This window comes from Paramormyrops kingsleyae, chromosome 6 (genome assembly GCF_048594095.1).
Source record: "Paramormyrops kingsleyae isolate MSU_618 chromosome 6, PKINGS_0.4, whole genome shotgun sequence".
NCBI classification, from domain to species: domain Eukaryota; kingdom Metazoa; phylum Chordata; class Actinopteri; order Osteoglossiformes; family Mormyridae; genus Paramormyrops; species Paramormyrops kingsleyae.
In genome coordinates this window covers 5,193,265-5,210,979 of record NC_132802.1, presented here as the reverse complement: position 1 = coordinate 5,210,979, position 17,715 = coordinate 5,193,265, and the positions used below count along the sequence as shown (strand labels likewise).

The 17,715-nt window shown below is 46.5% G+C and overlaps 1 protein-coding gene and 1 long non-coding RNA gene across 8 annotated transcripts in view; one reads left to right on the top strand and one right to left on the bottom strand.

Moving 5' to 3' along the window:
* Positions 1-17,715, top strand: part of kcnab2b (potassium voltage-gated channel subfamily A regulatory beta subunit 2b) — an 86,972-nt gene that overhangs the window by 38,991 nt on the left and 30,266 nt on the right. For 2 of the 7 annotated variants that reach the window (XM_023841529.2, XM_023841527.2), the window contains exon 4: positions 409-450. The exons of 1 other annotated variant lie outside the window; for it this stretch is intronic. In XM_023841529.2, coding sequence (XP_023697297.1) covers positions 409-450 — 42 coding nt within the window. Of the gene's footprint in view, positions 1-408; positions 451-7,060; positions 7,466-16,838; positions 17,663-17,715 lie in introns of those variants that run through there. 4 more of the 7 variants (XM_023841524.2, XM_023841523.2, XM_023841525.2 and 1 more) reach the window with 3 other exon arrangements.
* LOC111859118 (uncharacterized) lies at positions 10,597-13,325 on the bottom strand. The gene is made up of 3 exons (XR_002841737.2): positions 12,969-13,325; positions 11,508-11,613; positions 10,597-10,659 (listed from the first exon to the last, which is right to left on the bottom strand). It is a non-coding gene; the product is annotated as an uncharacterized lncRNA (long non-coding RNA).

Genomic DNA, 17,715 nt, shown 5'->3' with positions numbered 1-17,715 from the left:
GACGGGCTGACTGAGTAACTGAAGGTACTCAGCCTGTGTGCCTGCCTTACCCATCGCTATGGACAGCATTTGCATAAAATAATCAAACAAGTATATTTATGTCAGCCACAAAAGGAACCCCACCAGCCAATGGCTTTGCGGCAGGAACCCCATCAGCCAATGGCTTTGCAGCAGGAACCCCACCAGCCAATGGCTTGGTGGCAGGAACCCCATCAGCCAATGGCTTTATGGCATCCTCCTTTCAGTGCTGATTTTGTGCAGTAGTATGTCTGCTTGGGCATGTTCACTGGCTCGTTACTGTCCAGCTGGCCTTTGTGTTTTCATGCCGTATAACCAGCTTTTTCATGCTGTATAAATCCACCTTTTCTGAATTCTCTCTCCTGTCTGTCTCTCTTTTGCTGGTACCAGCGCTCGGTATGGGAGTCCCAAGAGGCAGCTGCAGTTCTACAGGTACTGGCCACGCTGACCGTCGATCCTGCAGGGTCCTAACCTCCTCCCCTTTCCGTCTGTGCCTCGTGTTCATGCTTCCCTGTCCTGCATGTTACCTCCTGCTCTTCACTCTACAATCTGATTGGCCAGCTGGTATTTCAGAGTGGTGCCAGATGTGTCACCGTTCCTGACATAAGGAAAGTGAAAATGCTTTTATTTTTAACCTGCTTTAACCAGGCGAGACGCAGCAGGATGTGAGTGTGAGTCTGGGGTCTTGTTTGCCTCACATCTTGGCTGTCTGTGGCCCTGGGGTGCCCCGTTCCTGTCTGTGCCAGTGTTGCCCTCTGATTCTTTGCCCAGCTTGGTTTTGGAGAGCTGGACCCGTAGCTCTGCTGCACAGTGGTAGAGTTTGTAATGCCCAGTCTGGAGGTTGGCACTATGGATGTGGGAAGCGCTTTAGTGCTCATGTTTGCGGCTGTTCAGGTCGGCATTGTGCGCGGCTCCAGCAGAGGCTGATCCCCACGAGCTGATCAGTGTGTGATCAGCCTCTGGGGAACCATGAGTCTGGAGGTACACAGCTGTGGGGCACTGCAGCCCATTTTACTCCCCGTATGCATGTAGTGTGAGATACACTCCACCCATTATGGGCTTTTACAACAAAAAATGGTTTTGACATTTTAAAGTGTAACAGATTGCTCACCAGGAGCCAAGTTTTTTCAGAAAGTACTGTGCAAAAAAAACGAATACGTGGTTCTTCTGTGCAGTTATGTGTGGCATTATGTTATGAATGTCATTCTATTCAATTTCAAAGCATAATTGCTGTGGTAATATCCGCTTGTAACTTTTACTGAGTGCAGAGTTACGGGAAGAGTGCGCTGTGCGTGGGGTGCTAAGCCATCAGAGGGCATGAAACAGCGTGAGACACCAGGGAACACCAGGAAACACAATAATTTCGAGAAACCGCACATGGACTGTGGAAGTACACACACAACAAACATGGAAACTTCTCCCACAGAAATTGGGCGGGAATCAAACCTAGACCCATAGAAATTTGAAGTCTTGCTCTTACCCATAAAACAGGTCAAGGTAGCAATAAACTCCACAGTCTTATTCCCTGGCTGACTGGGCCAGGAGAGCCCCTGAGATCGCCCTCTGGTGGACACAAGCAAAAAACCTCCTGTATGCAGGGCAGGCACACTGTGCAGTATACCAGTGCATTGTGGGATTGTGTGTTTTTATTAAGAAGGAAAGGTTGCTTTCTGATAAGGACATAAGACCTTTGACAGAATCAAACCATGATAATGATCTCTGTATTGAATTTTTATTTGGCAAGGAAGGTATCCCTTCCTTTTAAGTGCAAAGAATCTGCATCATGACACAGTCCGATGGCTATTGATTCATCCCCGAGTCTGAATTCATCTGGTAATGGCAATAAAGGCTTCCTCTTTCTTCAGCATTTATTTTTTTCATTATAATGGAAGTCAGGTTGACACAAATAAATAATCACTAATGGCCTTAATGGTTTAAAGTTTCCTCTTAATCAATATAGTTAACGCTCACTGAAGTATTCAGGCTGCATATAAAATATAACTTTATGTCATTGTGAGGCGCTACCGTGCATTTAAGCATCATCAAGGGCCAAATTAATGTGTACTTTTGAAGAGCAAAAGGGTGGTCTTTATGCTGGGAGGAATGGGTTTATTAATGTGCTGTGTCAACGCGAGAGCGAGCGAGAGAGAGAGAGAGAGAGAGAGAGAGAGAGAGAGACAGACAAACACAGAGACAGATACAGGCCCCGCCAGGCACCAAACCACAATGTTGCTGTTTTATATTTAGTGCGAGTCTGACATTGTAGAGAAATGACGCCCCCTAAATAATACTGAGGGGCCACTTTCAGGGTCTGTCGGGACGGCATCCCAGGAAGCTCATCGACACACGAGCGCTACATGGGGGTCCGGCCAGTGATGGTGCCATGAGTCATTTTGACTGGGCCACAGCGGCGTGGCTTGTCCCGCATACATAATGAGCCAGGTGGGCGGGGCTTTCTGCACCGCTTACCTTCCCGCTGCTTGGAACTATGGGAATTGCAAGTTGAACCCGGACGCCATGTGGTGGGTGCGCCGCAACAGGAGGAAAACAGCCGGATCAGCAGTCCTGCACTGTTCTGTTATTAATCCATCTGATATAAATAGACGGTATATGTACATGTTTACAGTACACAGCCGCCCATTCATTCATCTTCTAACTGCTTACTCAGTACTGGGATGTGGGGGGCCTGGAACCCATTCCAGGCAGCACAGGGCACAAGACAGGGGACCAGCTTTTTACACACATCATCAGAGCTTAGCTGCTTGGCTTCACAAATAGCAGAAGTGGATAATCCAGGTCCAGTCTGTGACTGTGACTCTTTATCCAAAACTGGCTGGTTGAAACAAAATCTTGGCCTGGATTTTTACTTTCTGGGCCTGAACCGTCCACCTCTGACAAATGAACACATCAACATGAGTGGTCGGTTGTACTTTGTGGTTATCTAAGTGTACCATAGTACGGTCATCTGAACTAGTTAAATTTAGAGTGTGTTGGTAATTTTGAAGGTTTTCAAGACATATTCCAAGCTTTGGAGAGCCACCTCTGCTGTGGATGCACCAGTGTTACACCAATGTTATTATACCATAAACTGCGTTATTATACCATAAACTGTGGTATATATGCTATATTTCTCACATACCTTGCATTTTCTCACCTCTGCTGTGTATCTTGTGTCTTCTGCCTGCGTTAAGCCCTAATTGTTAATTGTATATTGTTATGGTGTCACCGACAGTAACAAGCTGTGCAAAGGAAAAATTCCACTGGCCTTGGTAGTGCGGCAGTACAGATTCTGATTCTGATACATCCATCCTTCCATCCATCCATCCTTCCATCCATCCATTCCACCCTCTTATCCAGTACAGGCTCATGGAGGAGGAGGTCAGCTACCTACCCCAGGCAGCATGGGGTACAAGGCAGGGGAATGTTTACATATATATGGCCTTCTCAAAATGATACTTTTAACATTTAAAATAGTAACTTCTATCAAATACACAGAAATGTCATGTTTTATCTATAGTTCTGCACAGTGCTTAAGTTCATGCCCTCGAAGGACAGGGACATAAAAGTCCATTTGGGTCGGGCGTCCTTCCATGAAAACCGCGGGGCTCTGCTGTCTCAGTCGATTGATTAATTGAAGTGGCCGCTTTGTATGGAAAAATAACACAGGCTGCAATGTTCAGATGTGGCTGCTGTGCTGATCGGGTCTCTTCTGGCCCGCAGCTGGATTCTACCTGGCAAACCAGGTCATGTCGCTCCGGTGTCTGGAAATTTCGGGACACGATTTAAAGGCAGAGTACCGTACGCGTAAAGTCTTCACACTGCCAGAGTGTAAAGACGTGGATCCAGGGGGGATATTACTGAGAGGCGTGTTTGGCATTATCTAAATGTGTGAAACTCTATCGGCTAAATAGTTTTTTTTTTTCTTTTTTAAATTGCATATATTCTAAGTGGACCTGGAGCTAATCGGAGGTAATGGTGCAGTGATAATGGTGCAGAGTCAGTATCAGGTTCCTAATCAGGTTCCTGATATGACCCTAAAGTGTTCCTCATGCGTACGCCTGTTTGTGTACAGGGGCTGCGTGCATAAGGGGAGGGTCTCCCTCTCCCACCGAACAATCAGAGGCTTTTAGCGCGAAAGCTCTGCTGAATTATTCAGGTCCGGTAGGATTTGTTGCGGTTTTCCGAACACCCTCACGCGGTGACAGGCATAAATGGATCCCCAACCCCCCCCCCCTCTCCACTCCATGAGCAGCACTGGGAGCGCTCTCTCTCCCTCCCGTCCGCTAATTGGTCGGGATGCCTCCGACGAGGCTACTCCCACTTCGGGTAGGCGGGGGTCGGTGGGGGGTGGGATGCTAAAAAGTTAGAATCCTAACATTTGCTGACCGCCGTCCTTCCCCCCCGATGAGCAACATGGTCCAGAAACCCTCGTACATGAGCCGATCCCGGCGGAACCGGGTGAGTGGAGAGATCTTTAAACGCGGGGGGTGGCCGGGTGGGTTTGCCTGGTGTGTGGGGTGGGGGCCGTGGTGGGATGCTGAACAGAGATGCTGCCTGTCGCTTTTCGGGTAAACGTCTGTGCCTGGACTGGGCTGAGCTGGTCTGGGACGGGACCGTGTCCGGAGCCGGGGGGGGGGGTAAGTGGCCATCTCGGCCAACCGCTCTCCAGACAGCTCAGCATCACTATATTTTAGTCGGGAAGAAGGTGCAGAGCTTAAAATAAAGGACAGTTGTGTCCTTGTCGCTCTTGTTTTTCTAGCCTAAGAGTTTGAGGCGAAACACGGTGCAGCAGAAACATCCTTTGCGGGGTCTTAGGTTCCTCCGGTGCCACATGCGTTTGTTAGCTGGACAGGAGGGGCCATATTGGCGCCCGGGAGTGCGGGGGGTGTTTTGGTGACTTTCAGAGAGCGGTCCCTGTGCATCCACTATCCTGAAGACGGCTCGATGTAGAACATAAAATAAACATATATCAAAAAATATACATGTCCAATTAAAACTGTATTATTTACCAGAAAATATTATATGACTATCTGCCTTCAATTTTTAAAAGTGAATACAAAACAGCTGTATTGTTGTTTGATATCCTAATACTGATTGCCATAATGTTACTATAACACTATGAAGTCCAGAATTAATTTATTCTAATTACTGTTTGGTGACTAGGTTAGGTTTTTGTTTTTTCCCATCATCAGTTATCTGTGGTCTTTAGTGAACTTAATTTAAAAAAAAAATCAGTATTTTGTTGGTAATTCCTCTTGGTTGATGTTTTCATCAACCAAATAGCTTATGAACTTTTGCACTAATTCATAAAGTTTTAAATGTTTACTAAATATTACTTATCTTAATCTTATCCTGTAATATTTTATGGGCCGGTTTCCCGAACTAGGATTAAGACTAGTCTTGGACTAAATTGCCATTTCAATGGAGATTCACCATTGTAACTCAAAGCTAGTCTAGGCTTAGGCTTAATCCTTGACTGGGAAACTGGCCATATATCATTTTGGTAACTTATCTGCAAAAAATAACCAAAATTTGAATATCTAAAACTTGATATTTGTGAATGTGTGATTTGATGCACAAATTAATGCCAATTAATGGGGCAGTTAATGCATAAATATGTCTAATATTCAGATACCCAAATTCTATCTGAGTGCAGGATATAATATGCACTGTCCAATGCTTAATGCTCTGGATTCATTATTGAAGTGTAAGACGTATTTTCTGGAAACTGACAAATTATCCATAGCGCTGCCTCCTATGGTCAGCACACGGCTTAGAACACGTGTTAAGAGGTCAAAATGACGTAACATAAAGACATCAGAGTCAAACTGTGATACTGTATCTTTACATGGATAAAGTCACCTGCACGCCCCTCCTCCTTGTGCTAACTGAGTGGGGGGCTTCGCTCACCTTCGTATGTAGGTAACGGTGCCAAAGCATGCAGCGTGCTTACAGACACGTCTCAGTTCCGCTTCGCTGCCGTTATGTGTGCACAGCTCATGAAGTCATTCGGACGCCTGGAAACGGCTGTTGACCTGCACAACCCGGGGTAATGGCAGGAGCAGAAATATTATATGCAAATCCACTACTTAATATTCTTTCAAGAAAATTTTTCCATAAGGACGAAAAGAAACAGGTCATTTGCCCTGTGTAAGTGGTTTGCTGGGACCCAGCAGACATTATAGCAAGCTAGACAGCCTAGTATTTAATATGCGATTAGAGGGATGAGCTACTGGAGACAGATTGTTATTGTTTCTGGGGAAGAAACAGGCATTATTCTACATGTACTCGACGGAACCTGAAAGTTGTTCCGGACATTTAAAACTTTGCCCAGGAGGCAGTTCTGTCACTGCAGGGAAACGCACTCGACTGTGTGTTACTAAATGTAAAGTGTTAATATTCAAGCCCTTGGCTTTTGTGCCTGTGGTGGAACGGCGGGTGGGGGCTTTTCCGATGGGGGGGGGGGCTCTCTTTGGCCTTGGCCTGTCACTGTGCTGCTCTATTTTTTGACAAACACAAGTTAGCAGTTCACTTAAGTGGGGTTCAAGCTAATTCAGCGCTTCGGGGGGGGGGTCTTTCAGAGACAGAGCTCCCCCCCCCCCCCCAAACATACACATTCTGGAAAAATAGTCCCTCGATGACCCCCACATCACGGTTCTGGCTCCTTCGCACATGTACACTGAAAACAAGTACACGCCGTTCACCTGGAACCAAGCAGCAGGGCCTTTCGGGTTAAGGTCGGCATTGTGTCCCCGTCACATGGGGGGGTGGACCAGTGGGTGGCGATTAGGGGATCTCTGATTACATGATGCTAGGCTGCCTGCTTTCTCCTCTCCACTCTAAACCTGGGGTGGGGAAGCTCGTCGAGTCTGTAAGCGGGAGGTTTCTTGGAGCCATGGCGACGTTCTTCTGGACGTCGCCACGGTAACGGCCCCGTGATCTACGCTACGCCTGGTGGGTGGGGGTTCGGGGGGCGGGGGGGGCGTGGCGGTGCGGCGAGCGGGCTCAGGGAGGTCGTCTGAGGTCACGGTCAGGGGTGGGGTCGAGCGCGAAGGATGTTCGCCGCACAGAGGAGCAGCCTTTGCGAGGTGCGGCCAGGTGGGGGCGCCGCACGCAGCATCGGCCGCCAACAAAGCGTCCCCCCCGACTGCCTGCAGAGCCCGCGGCCGGCCAGCGCCGTCCCCAGCAGTGGCATCCGGCGGAGCAGCAGCGGCAGGATGCTGTCGGTGTCGTGCAGTGACAGTGTGCACAGTGGCCTCAGCGCCTCCCTTGGCCGCTGCCACTCGGACCAGGGCCTGGCTGCCCCGCGGCCCGCCGACCACGCCCTGCTCCAGCGCCTCCGCGAGGTGCGTGCCGCCGCCCAGCTCAAGAACATGGAGGAGTTCCTCAGGACCAACAGCCTGTCGCTGGAGGACTGCGTCGCTTACCAGACCGGCATGCGGTACAGGTAAGGGGACCAAGCATGCACTGGTCTGGCAGGAAGTGACATGTGTCCCCGTGGAGCCCAGCTTCCTGTTCGCAGTGATCGATGCGTTTAACTCGAGTACTCACTGGCACCCTGTTGACTGCGTGACCGACTGTGACACTTGTGGTGTGTCAGTGCATTTTCTTCTCAGGCCAGGAGGTGGCGTGGTGGTTAAAGATGTGTACTTCAAGCGAACTGTATGCTTTTGGTTGGAACTGGGGGATCTGATTTGGCATCCAGAGGTAGGGCGTGCGAATAAAGCTAGAGGGACGCATGCTGGAATTTTGTTGATGGATTTTATTGTGGGAAAAATGACGCAGATCTGTTTTAGTGATATGACACAGAGGCTCCTCCCCAGACAGGAGTGCGAGCTTTGTGAGAGTGACCTGCAGTGTGCTTCTTCAGACCCTGCAGCTGCCCTGGCCTGTTTGGTCCTGAAATGGTTTTAAGAATCTGTTTTGCTCACATACCAATTCACATACCCTCCACCAGAACAGGGGCCTGTCGATTGCGCCCAATGCACACCCTGTTTTGGGAGATGCCCAACAAAGCACCCAATGGAAGGCTGTTTTCTGTTCTCAGCCAATGGGGTTTGAGTGAGTCTGAGTGACAGTCTGATCCTCCCGCCCACTGCCTGCCTGCAGCTGTTCTGTTCATTAGCTTCTGTTCTCCCTGAATATGCCTGTATCTGTTTGCCTCATATTGTTCCGTCTCTCAGCTGGCAGTGTGAAGAACAACAGTTCCTAATTAGAACCGACGCACCCCTGTGCCAGAATCTGCCTCCTGGATTAGTATCTGTAACTGTCTGAGGTACATTAACCATGACTGCACCAAAGCTGGGGCTTTTTCATTACAGACCAGTGCCTTAGCTTACGGAACCGTGCTCGTGAAATAATCATAAAAATGCCATGTATGACGTACCCGTGTTTTAATATATTGTGGAAATTACATACATGGCCAAGATGCACTCTTGTTCCTTCTATTCGTATCACAAAGCTGTAAAAATATAGTTAGTTTCTACCTATATATATATTTGAAAAGTAGACCGTCCAAGCTTTCTGAGGTTGTTTTTCAAATGTTTATATGACAAAAACGCGCAGAGTTATTTAAACGGTTTGGTGAAATTTCTGTCAGATCCCGTTGGGGGGACGGCCGATTCCAGAGGGTTAAGTAGAACCTCAGCAGTACAATTCAGAAGAACTGCTGTGCAGCTTATACACTTTATGGATGTTTTATCCTTGGTATGTCGGAAATACGTATATTCAGGCGTGAAGATGCCACGTGTCTACACGGGAACAGTGCACACAGACACTACATAAAATGCAATAAACATACGGCATTATACGTAACATATAACACAATTCATACCATCCATCTTTCATACCTGCTTGTCCTGTTTAGGGTCACACACCATTTGAACCTGCTTACAATTTGGCAACTCTTCATGTTTTTGGATTATTAGTGATAACTGGAGGAAACCATGCAATGAAATGGTGAGAACACACAAACTCTGCACACACAATCCATACCATGATCAGAATATATGATCCATCCATCCCTGTAACTGCTTAATCCCAGCTGAGGTTGCCCAGAGCCTATGCTGGGAACAAGGGGTGCAGGTGGGAACTAACCCTGGGCAGGTGCCAACACACACACACACACACTTAAAGACTCTCAAATCAACTTGCCCTACATGCTTTTGGACTGTGGGAGGAAACTGGAGCCCCCAGTGGAAACCCACATGAACGAGGGGTGAGCGTGTGAACTCCACACAGAAAGGACCTACGCCCAACCCCGGGACCAAACCCAGGACCTTCTTGCTGTGAGGCAGCAGCGCTAACCACTGCGCCAGAATGTATGATCTGAATCGCAATATATACATTCTGTACTTTCTGGGGTACTTTCTGACCCTAGCTGCCCCCAGAAGGACCCCTTTTCTCCATGTGTGATGGCTTCACTGTTCACGGCTCCCGGTCGTGCAGCGAGAGAGGACTTTATACCTGAAGGCCTGGAAGAGAAAAGCCCCTCCAGCTATCTGTCACACGTTCACGCCCGTGCTAAGCCTTGTATTCATTCTTTAGGGGATTGCTTTGACAGACCGTCAGTTCCTCCATGTGGCAATCCGTAAGAATTATTAACCTAAGCTAAACTGTCATCACAGACGGAGCTTATCGGACAGACAGCTCTGTGGAAGGTGCAGGGGGTTAGGGCTTGGTTCCAGGTGGAGTTGGAGTCGGTGCTGATGGGCTTTGCCTTGTGACACGGAAGCCTCCTGTTCCCAAATCTCTTTGTGAGACCTGAAGAGTGAAGAAGTGGAGCCATCTAGTGGGGAGAGCCTCACACAGGCTGCCAATTTCAGGATTTACCTTGTGTATCGTACCCCGTATGCAGTCAAAGTACATTTACAGCACATATCCCTCCGCTTTTGCCATTTTGTGCATCATTGATTCAATTTAAAAACTAAAATGTGATGGCAAGTCTGTCAAACAGCTAATAAAAATTCACAGCACGTCTGCAGGTTTATTCTAGTTGGTTCAACAACAGACATTAAAATACCAAAGAGCTATTTTTGCATCATGGCCCATAAAAAGACTGCAGCTTTGTTGCCACTAGGGGGTGCATGAGATACGAATCTTTGTCAGAGACTGAAGAACCTAACAGTAATATAGCCCAGGCATGAGGATCCTAAGATGGTTTGACTGTCTGTAAACTATTAACCAAAAGGTTGCAGCTTCAGTCAGGAGAAGCGTACTGGTGAATCCATAAGTTGTTTAAATTAACACTTATTTCATTCTCTTTGAGTCAAAGTATCAACAACTACTAATGGTATCTGAGAATGTCTTTTAAATTTGAGCCCCTATACATACATACAGCTACTGATTTCATTATTACGTCTTTCAACAACACTACACATATACTCAGGTTCTTTTATGCCGGTGGTAGAATTCCATCCCATAATAGTGTCCTTACATATATGTTCTTCTCTGCACTTCCATTAATTCTTTAGAAATACTATGATCCACATATTGTGTTTATATTATACATAATCTGCTCATTAATACATATTTTGCCAATACTCTGCACCCACAATACTGTGGATATAGATGCTGTGTATCAGCCACAGGGTTACAATGTAATGACTGATTTTCCATCGCTGAAGTGAATCTTCTGTATGACTGAAAGAAAGAAACATTGATCTCAGCAGCAGTTAATGACCTTTTCCAGGACTCATTACAATTGAGCTGACTGAGCACTATGAATATCAGATAGCTGGGCTGTCGGGATATGAGTAATGGACACTTCCTTATTTTATGTTTACTGTGGTATAATATGCTATGCAGCCATGCAGGCTAGACAAGATCTGCCTTATACTTACTACTCAGGAACACTCACTCATGCTTATTCATACTCATTCATACTCATTGACGCTTAATCATACTTATTCATACCTCTTCATATTCATCATGCTCATTTTTACTTGATCATAATCCTTGCATGGTATTACTTGCCTATTGTGTATTGTGTCTACACTTGATCTTGAGTTGCACTATATCAGAAAGGGCCGCTGTGTTTGCAGGTTTTTGCTGCAGCTCCCTAATTAGGTTACGAATTAGAGAACTGATTGGCTGAAGAGTCCTCACACTTGGGTCTGACCCAATGGTTATCCCAAAAACCTGCATACAGACTGGCCCTTTGCGGGTAAGATTGCACACCCCTGTACTATATGTTCGTATCTATACACTATATGTACCTTGTTGCTGTATGTGAATGAATTTACCCCATGGATCAGTAAAGTCAGTCAGTAAGTCAGTCAATCAATCCATCATTCAAGTGGCGACACAGTAACCGTAATGGTAACACTTTTAATCAGGTGTCTTTTGTCATGTACCTCGTTTTTCTGGGTTATGCTTTGCCTGGGAGTCCACACTACTTCTCAAAGACCATATTATTTTGCTTCTCTTGTTTTTGGGAGCAAAGAGAGCCTGTTTGTCGGCCGTCCCCCTTATTTTTAACGCCTCCTGACCTTGTAGGGCACGTGTTGTGGACCGAGTCCAGCTGAGCCCTGTTGGCAGCGGTGTCATGTCTAAAGAAGGTCCTGTGTGCCGACGGGCCCCTGTGGTTCCTCATTCCTTTGAGAAAATGTACACCGCTTACATGTATATAGTGAGAGACAGTAGAGTTTCTAACTGGTGTTGAAATTGCTAACAAAAACAGCTTAACGCTCATAATGATGAACCGGCCAGCAGATATGGGCATGCAGATGGTTCAGAAAAGGTTTGCATGATGGATGTGTCTCTTGGCCTCTCTCAGGTCAGGGGACACACTGGTGCACCCAAGAAATGGTGAGTAAGGAGACAGGGGAAAGGCCACGTTCTGTACATGTAGGTGTGTTTCCCCTGCTTACACCTGGTGTTTTCACTGCACATTTGCAAACAACGTTGCGGCCGAAGAACGATGCATTCTGTGTTACAGGCATGTACCGTCAACATGGACTCGGGTACGGCCGCTACAGGAAAACGTCACTGCCGGCCTGCACTGCTCATTCATTATCGTGTTTTTAATGTCATTTATCGAATATTAAATACTTGTGTTCAAACATATAACCCAAGCTGATCAAACCCTCTCTTTTAAGATTTAGCGCTGTATTACTAGATAGAATAGATTTGCCGTATCTACATGTTACAACTCCGGAAAGATATTAGTATCTGTATCTGATTAAAAATCCCTGACGTGGGTTAAACACCAGAAGAGATTTAAGATTTGAGATAATGCAAGCAGTACTGCTAATGGCAGATCTTTGTCAATTAAGCAGTGAAATTCCCCGCATTGCCAGGCAGTCCGGAAAGCTGGGAAGCAGGTGCCCAGATCCCGTTACAGCACCGCTGCCTCGGTCCGGGGAAATCCCCTCCCATCCGGCATGTCTGCAGTCAGTCTCCTCCTGAGCGCGTTAGACGGTGTTCATATTACAAATCACATCACGATGCATCGTGGCTGAATATGTGCGTTGCCCAAGCAGTAAGCTTGTACCCCCATGAACTCCCCTGTTTCTGCCAAATTGACGTTAGGACATTTGCACTCTATACACTGTCAGAAAAAACGGAACAGCCCTTTTCCCCATGGTACAAACAACCAGTCAGTATTGTACCCCCCAATAGTACAAAAATGCTCCTCAGAGTCCATTTCTGTACCTTAAAAGGTACATTTACCTGTGGTTAAGGGTACAGTGGCAGACCCTTGAGGGTACAGACCCAGTGATAAGTAACTGTACCCCTCAAAACTACAAACTGGTACTTTTTTTCTCTGAGAGTGTCTTACCCATTATAAGGGAACTTTTTAACCAGGCTTAATGTATCAGTACAGCAATCTTTTTCTCTCAAATGAATGTTTCTCAGATTTCTTCACATGAAAAAATGACTAAATTATATCAAACAGGCATTTAAATAAAATAAAATAAAAAAAACATATAAGTTGTCATTACGCATACCTTGTCTCCTCCTTGTGGTGATTTGTGTGTGCTGCAGGCTGTTTGTATTTAGCCGTGTTAAGCTGTTTCCTTATTATAAGTTTCTATGGAGGGTGGCACGGTGGCTCACTAAGTTGTCCTTGTGTCCAAGGTGAGCCCTTCGTATAAGCCTTGTGTTGCCTAGAGAGGAAACGGTTTTAGATTAAAAGGGAAGGTGCCTTTACAGTTCAACCCATTTGGCAATATGTAAAGCGTTCTATTCCCCCACATTAAGATTATTAGAATTTCCCAATCATTCTGATACACGAAAAACTCAAAGCTGACTGTTTCCTAATGTGTTTCTTTTATAGTTCAATTGCTTTTCAAAACCGGAGCAGAATGAGTGTCACTAGCATATCCAGTACAGTACTGCATAAAAGTGCGGGGGGGGTACCTCGTATACAAATGAGTCTGAACATGAGCCACAGCAATGTCAACTTAGCCACGTCCTTCAACTTGGGATTAAGAGATGAAAGCGCGTGAAATGCGACAAACTTAAAAGTACGAAAAAAAGCACGCTACTGTGTTTTTTTTTCTTTCTTTCTTTGGGGAGGGCATCATCCCGGCCGGCTCTGCAGCCCTGTTTAAGAGCTCAGCAACGTGTTTGAAGTGGTTGAAAGCGAACCCGGGGGAAGTGGCGGGAGGTGCAATCACGGTGATGGTGAAGGCGGCTCATGGAAAACCCGCAACCTTGCTGCCGGGAAAGAGTAGCGAAAACGTCATTTTCCTAAGTTCAGCTTGCTTGGAAGAGCAAGAGCAGTTATCCCATACTAATTTAATTAATTCACTGAAATCCTAAAGTGTACGTAATAAAATATATTTTGCATCGCGATCAGTTTGTGTGAATGAACACAATGACGACGTTTCAGTACATTGTATAACCTTTGTCTCAGGTGGAAAAATAATCAAAAGTCATAACACCAAATCTGTCAGTGAAACCAATTAAAATGTGTTAACCTACAGGATGTGAAAAGACAAGTGTATGATAGTCAGCCCACAGACAGCAAATGCTGACGGCCAGATCGTCCATCACGGAGCAACCCCTTTGAACAGGCCACCGGTTCGGGTTCGAGGAGCCGCTGTTGCCTTCAAATATGCTGAAACCAAACGGTTAAAGTGTCGAACTGCGAAAGGAGGTCACATCGTGAGCCGTGCGAATTGCTTCGGAGGAAAGTGCCTGTTAAGCGCCTGAATTCAATTACATTGCGCCGTCGTAATTACATTGCGCAGCTGCTACAGGCCGCCGCTGTAATTGCTTTACCTGTCAGGAAGTCGGTGCCGATCAGCGTCACTGTCACTTAACAATTAGAGCCGTCACATTCATTGCTTTGGGTCACCGTGAGGTGGCATACATTTTACCCCAGGTGGATCCCCACTGCTGGCACATGACTGGCCACCCCCCTGGCCACGCAGAGTGCCCAGCCATATCCTACCCCTTGCAATTTTACCCTAACCTATTTTTTAACCCATTTATACAGCCATTTTACTCAAGCGATTGGGGTTAATGACCTTACTCAGTGGTGGAACATCACCACTCCTGGGACTACAACTGGAAAGAATTCCCTGACTAGTTTGCTGCCTTTCCGTTATTCAAATGATGGACGTATGTACAAATAAAAATAATTTTAAACTCTCCTCATAAATATTCATATAGCCTATTAACAATCAAGCCTATTAAAGTTGCTATGTAACCTATACATAGACCGCTTGTTAAAACAGTGTAACTGAAATATTTGGGACACTTTTATTACATCATTTGCTAAAAATGTTTACCTAAATTCCCTGATTAAAATCCGCTGACAAAAAAAAAATAAAAAATATCATAGGTATGTGTATATAACAGGGCATGTTTTAGCCTAGTTTGGGTAAATAGCACATAACGAGATTTATCATTAATAAACATTATAACAGTGTCCGGCTAGTGGTGCTGGAGGTTAGGAACAGATGAGGATGAGCTGCTGATCTCCAGGCCCATACACTAAGGCTCCCGCTAATTCAGTTTTGTCACGATGTTTACTATGCCCTACATTAATGTTGGGAGTACAAAACAAAACCAATGAAACGCGTATATCTAAACAGGACATCGGTGCGATTTGTCTGTAAAAATTACAAGATAGGAAAAATCTAGTTTTCGCAGCAAATTGAAATTGCCTTTGATCCACTTAAAAACAGCATAATCTCATCCACCACTGCTGAATATTAGTCACTACAGAGACTTTGCTGTGTTATTAAACCCTTGGTGGCTCTGTCCTGTCATCCCTGAACGTTCTGGCATTCAGTGCTTGCACATCCAATATTTGTTCCGTCCCTGCAGAGACGATGTAGTTCCTGTCTTGTTTGCCCAACATGTCGCTGTTCTGAGGATGAACTGCAGAAATTCCAGTGTGTCTGTAGCTTGGAAGTGGGCAGACTGCTGAGCTGAGAGGAACACTCTGTGATAATCCCTGAAAAGAAGGTACAGTACAGAAATCTCTAAGCACGCCAGAACTATCTAAAGACCTTAGTTTTGGTCTAAATTTCAGATGGAGCTCTGAGAACTCGAACATGGCTGGGAATTTTGTGGGGAAGAGGCAGATTCAGAGTTCATGTACTTCAAATGAAGTTACCATTGCACCACGTGGGCCAGAAGGACCACAGACAAACCCTCGCATACAACCAAGTCTCAGGATCACCTTAAATATGCAACATTCTGGTTATGACAGGGGAGAGCTGTCATAGGATCTGAGGAGTGGTTTTTTATGTGTATGTGTGGGGGGGGGGGGTGCTTCTTTTGAAGTATTTCGTTGGTCTGTTAGAATCCAATTTAAATGTCTCTCTGGATTACCTTTGACGTTGTGCTCAATGGCCCGAAGCGCGGTATCTCACAGCAAATTTAGCAGAGAGAGAGCTTGATGTTTGTCTTCATTTGGCAGCTTTAATTATATCTGCATGTCTTTTCTGTTTCTGTTGGGGCTTTAGAGAAAAAAATACAGCACTAGGTTGTTCCTTTCTAGATTTTTTTTTCCCGTAATGACCGTTTTATCTTCAGTACTAGAACAAGGATATTGCATAATTTTAACTATTGTGGAAATTACATTTTTGTCCTTTTAAAGGATTTTTTTGCCCCTGTTTGTTTTGACCATACAGAACCTTGTGAAGCCAGGAAAGTCACATGCCTGTCTTGTTACGCTAGACATTATGGGCCAGATGATCACATGACACAGACTCTCAAAAAGAAGTTCTAACATCTGACTGCCTGATTTCAGTATTTTCAATATTTTCAGCAAATGTTTTTTCCCCCAAGGACTTGGAGATGTTTCCTGTGTTTGTGTTGAATTCCATTGAAATCAAATTCCATTTTCATAATGCCATGAATACTTTTCCTGGAAGTTTTTCGTTCATGCTGCACTGAAGTTTGAAGTGACTAGTTCTTTGCTCTTTATTTGGTATATGAATGATGCAAACAGTTACTGTCAGTGAAAGGGAGATTCAACGCCGCATTCAAATTCGCAACCAGTCTGATGTCATTTTTTTGAAAGTATGCTTAGAAACGTTCGGATCATTGGCTCTGAAGGGAAGTTAAAGATGGCTGGAAAGTTGTAGAATATCGCCTCATGTCACTCTTGGGGACAAATACTAGTTTGGATGAGGGTTACACATCCACTGTCAGTGTGGTGCCCCCTACTGCAGAATGTTAGGAAGTGTGCAAGGACATTGCGCTTACAGAAGCCGGACACATTCAGAAGGCTGCCCTCCCCACTCTCTGTCTCTCACTGCTCTCCCATCATCGCCCCCCCCAGCATTACCAGCTCCTCTCTCTCCAAACTGTCTCTATCATGCTCATGTGAGCAGCACTGACATGTAAATTTAACCCAGTAGAAGCAGAGACCAGCGTCAATGTCCATGTTCCCTAGGCAGTGGGTGCTTCAGCAACGGGCTTGTTGGATTCCACTCTCTCTCTCTTTCTCTTCCTCTCTCTCTCCCTCCCTCTCTCTCCCCCACTTTCTCTCTCTCTCTCCACCTCATCATCATCGCGCTCTCTCTTTCACTTCACGCCTTCACGTGCGCGGAGTTGGTGCCGCGCGAACGCCGATCTCAGCCGCCGGCTCACGAGGGGGACGCAGCGTGGGAGCTTGAGCGAGGGAGACGGAGGCTCTCAGCGCAGGGGAGGAGAAACTTGAGGGGAGACTGGGCTCCTCTGTGAACATGGACTGCTGTGCTCTCTGAGCTTAGGGTCTCTGCTCCTCGTCCTGGGGGCTGTGGCAGCTGGGCTCCCCCCGTCACACTGCGAGGCTGCATCCAGGAGGCCGATCCACAGCGTGCCCAGACCAACGCCAGGCGATAGACACACCGCTTTGCCCCCCTGGAAAATCCCTGAGACCAGCTGTTGCTCCTGTTTTTGGGGCCGTCCTCTCTCGTACCGCGACGGTAACTCGCGTCCATCCTCGTGCGCATTTGCGTGAGTACGTGTAAGGGCACAGCGGCAAGGCCGGGATGCAGGTGTCTTTCGTGTGCAGCGACCACCGGGCGGTGAACCGCAGCGCGGAGGACCGGCTGAACCGGCAGAATGCGAGCAGCCCGGGCACACGCAGCAAGTTCCGTGCCGTCGCGATGGTTGCCCGCAGCTTGGGTCAGCTGTCCGTGCAGAACACGCCCTCTACTGGCGACCAGGCCACCCGCACCGGCATGAAATACAGGTAGGCCGGTGGTCCAAGGACCCCCTCACCGTCTTGTAGCACAATGGTGAGCT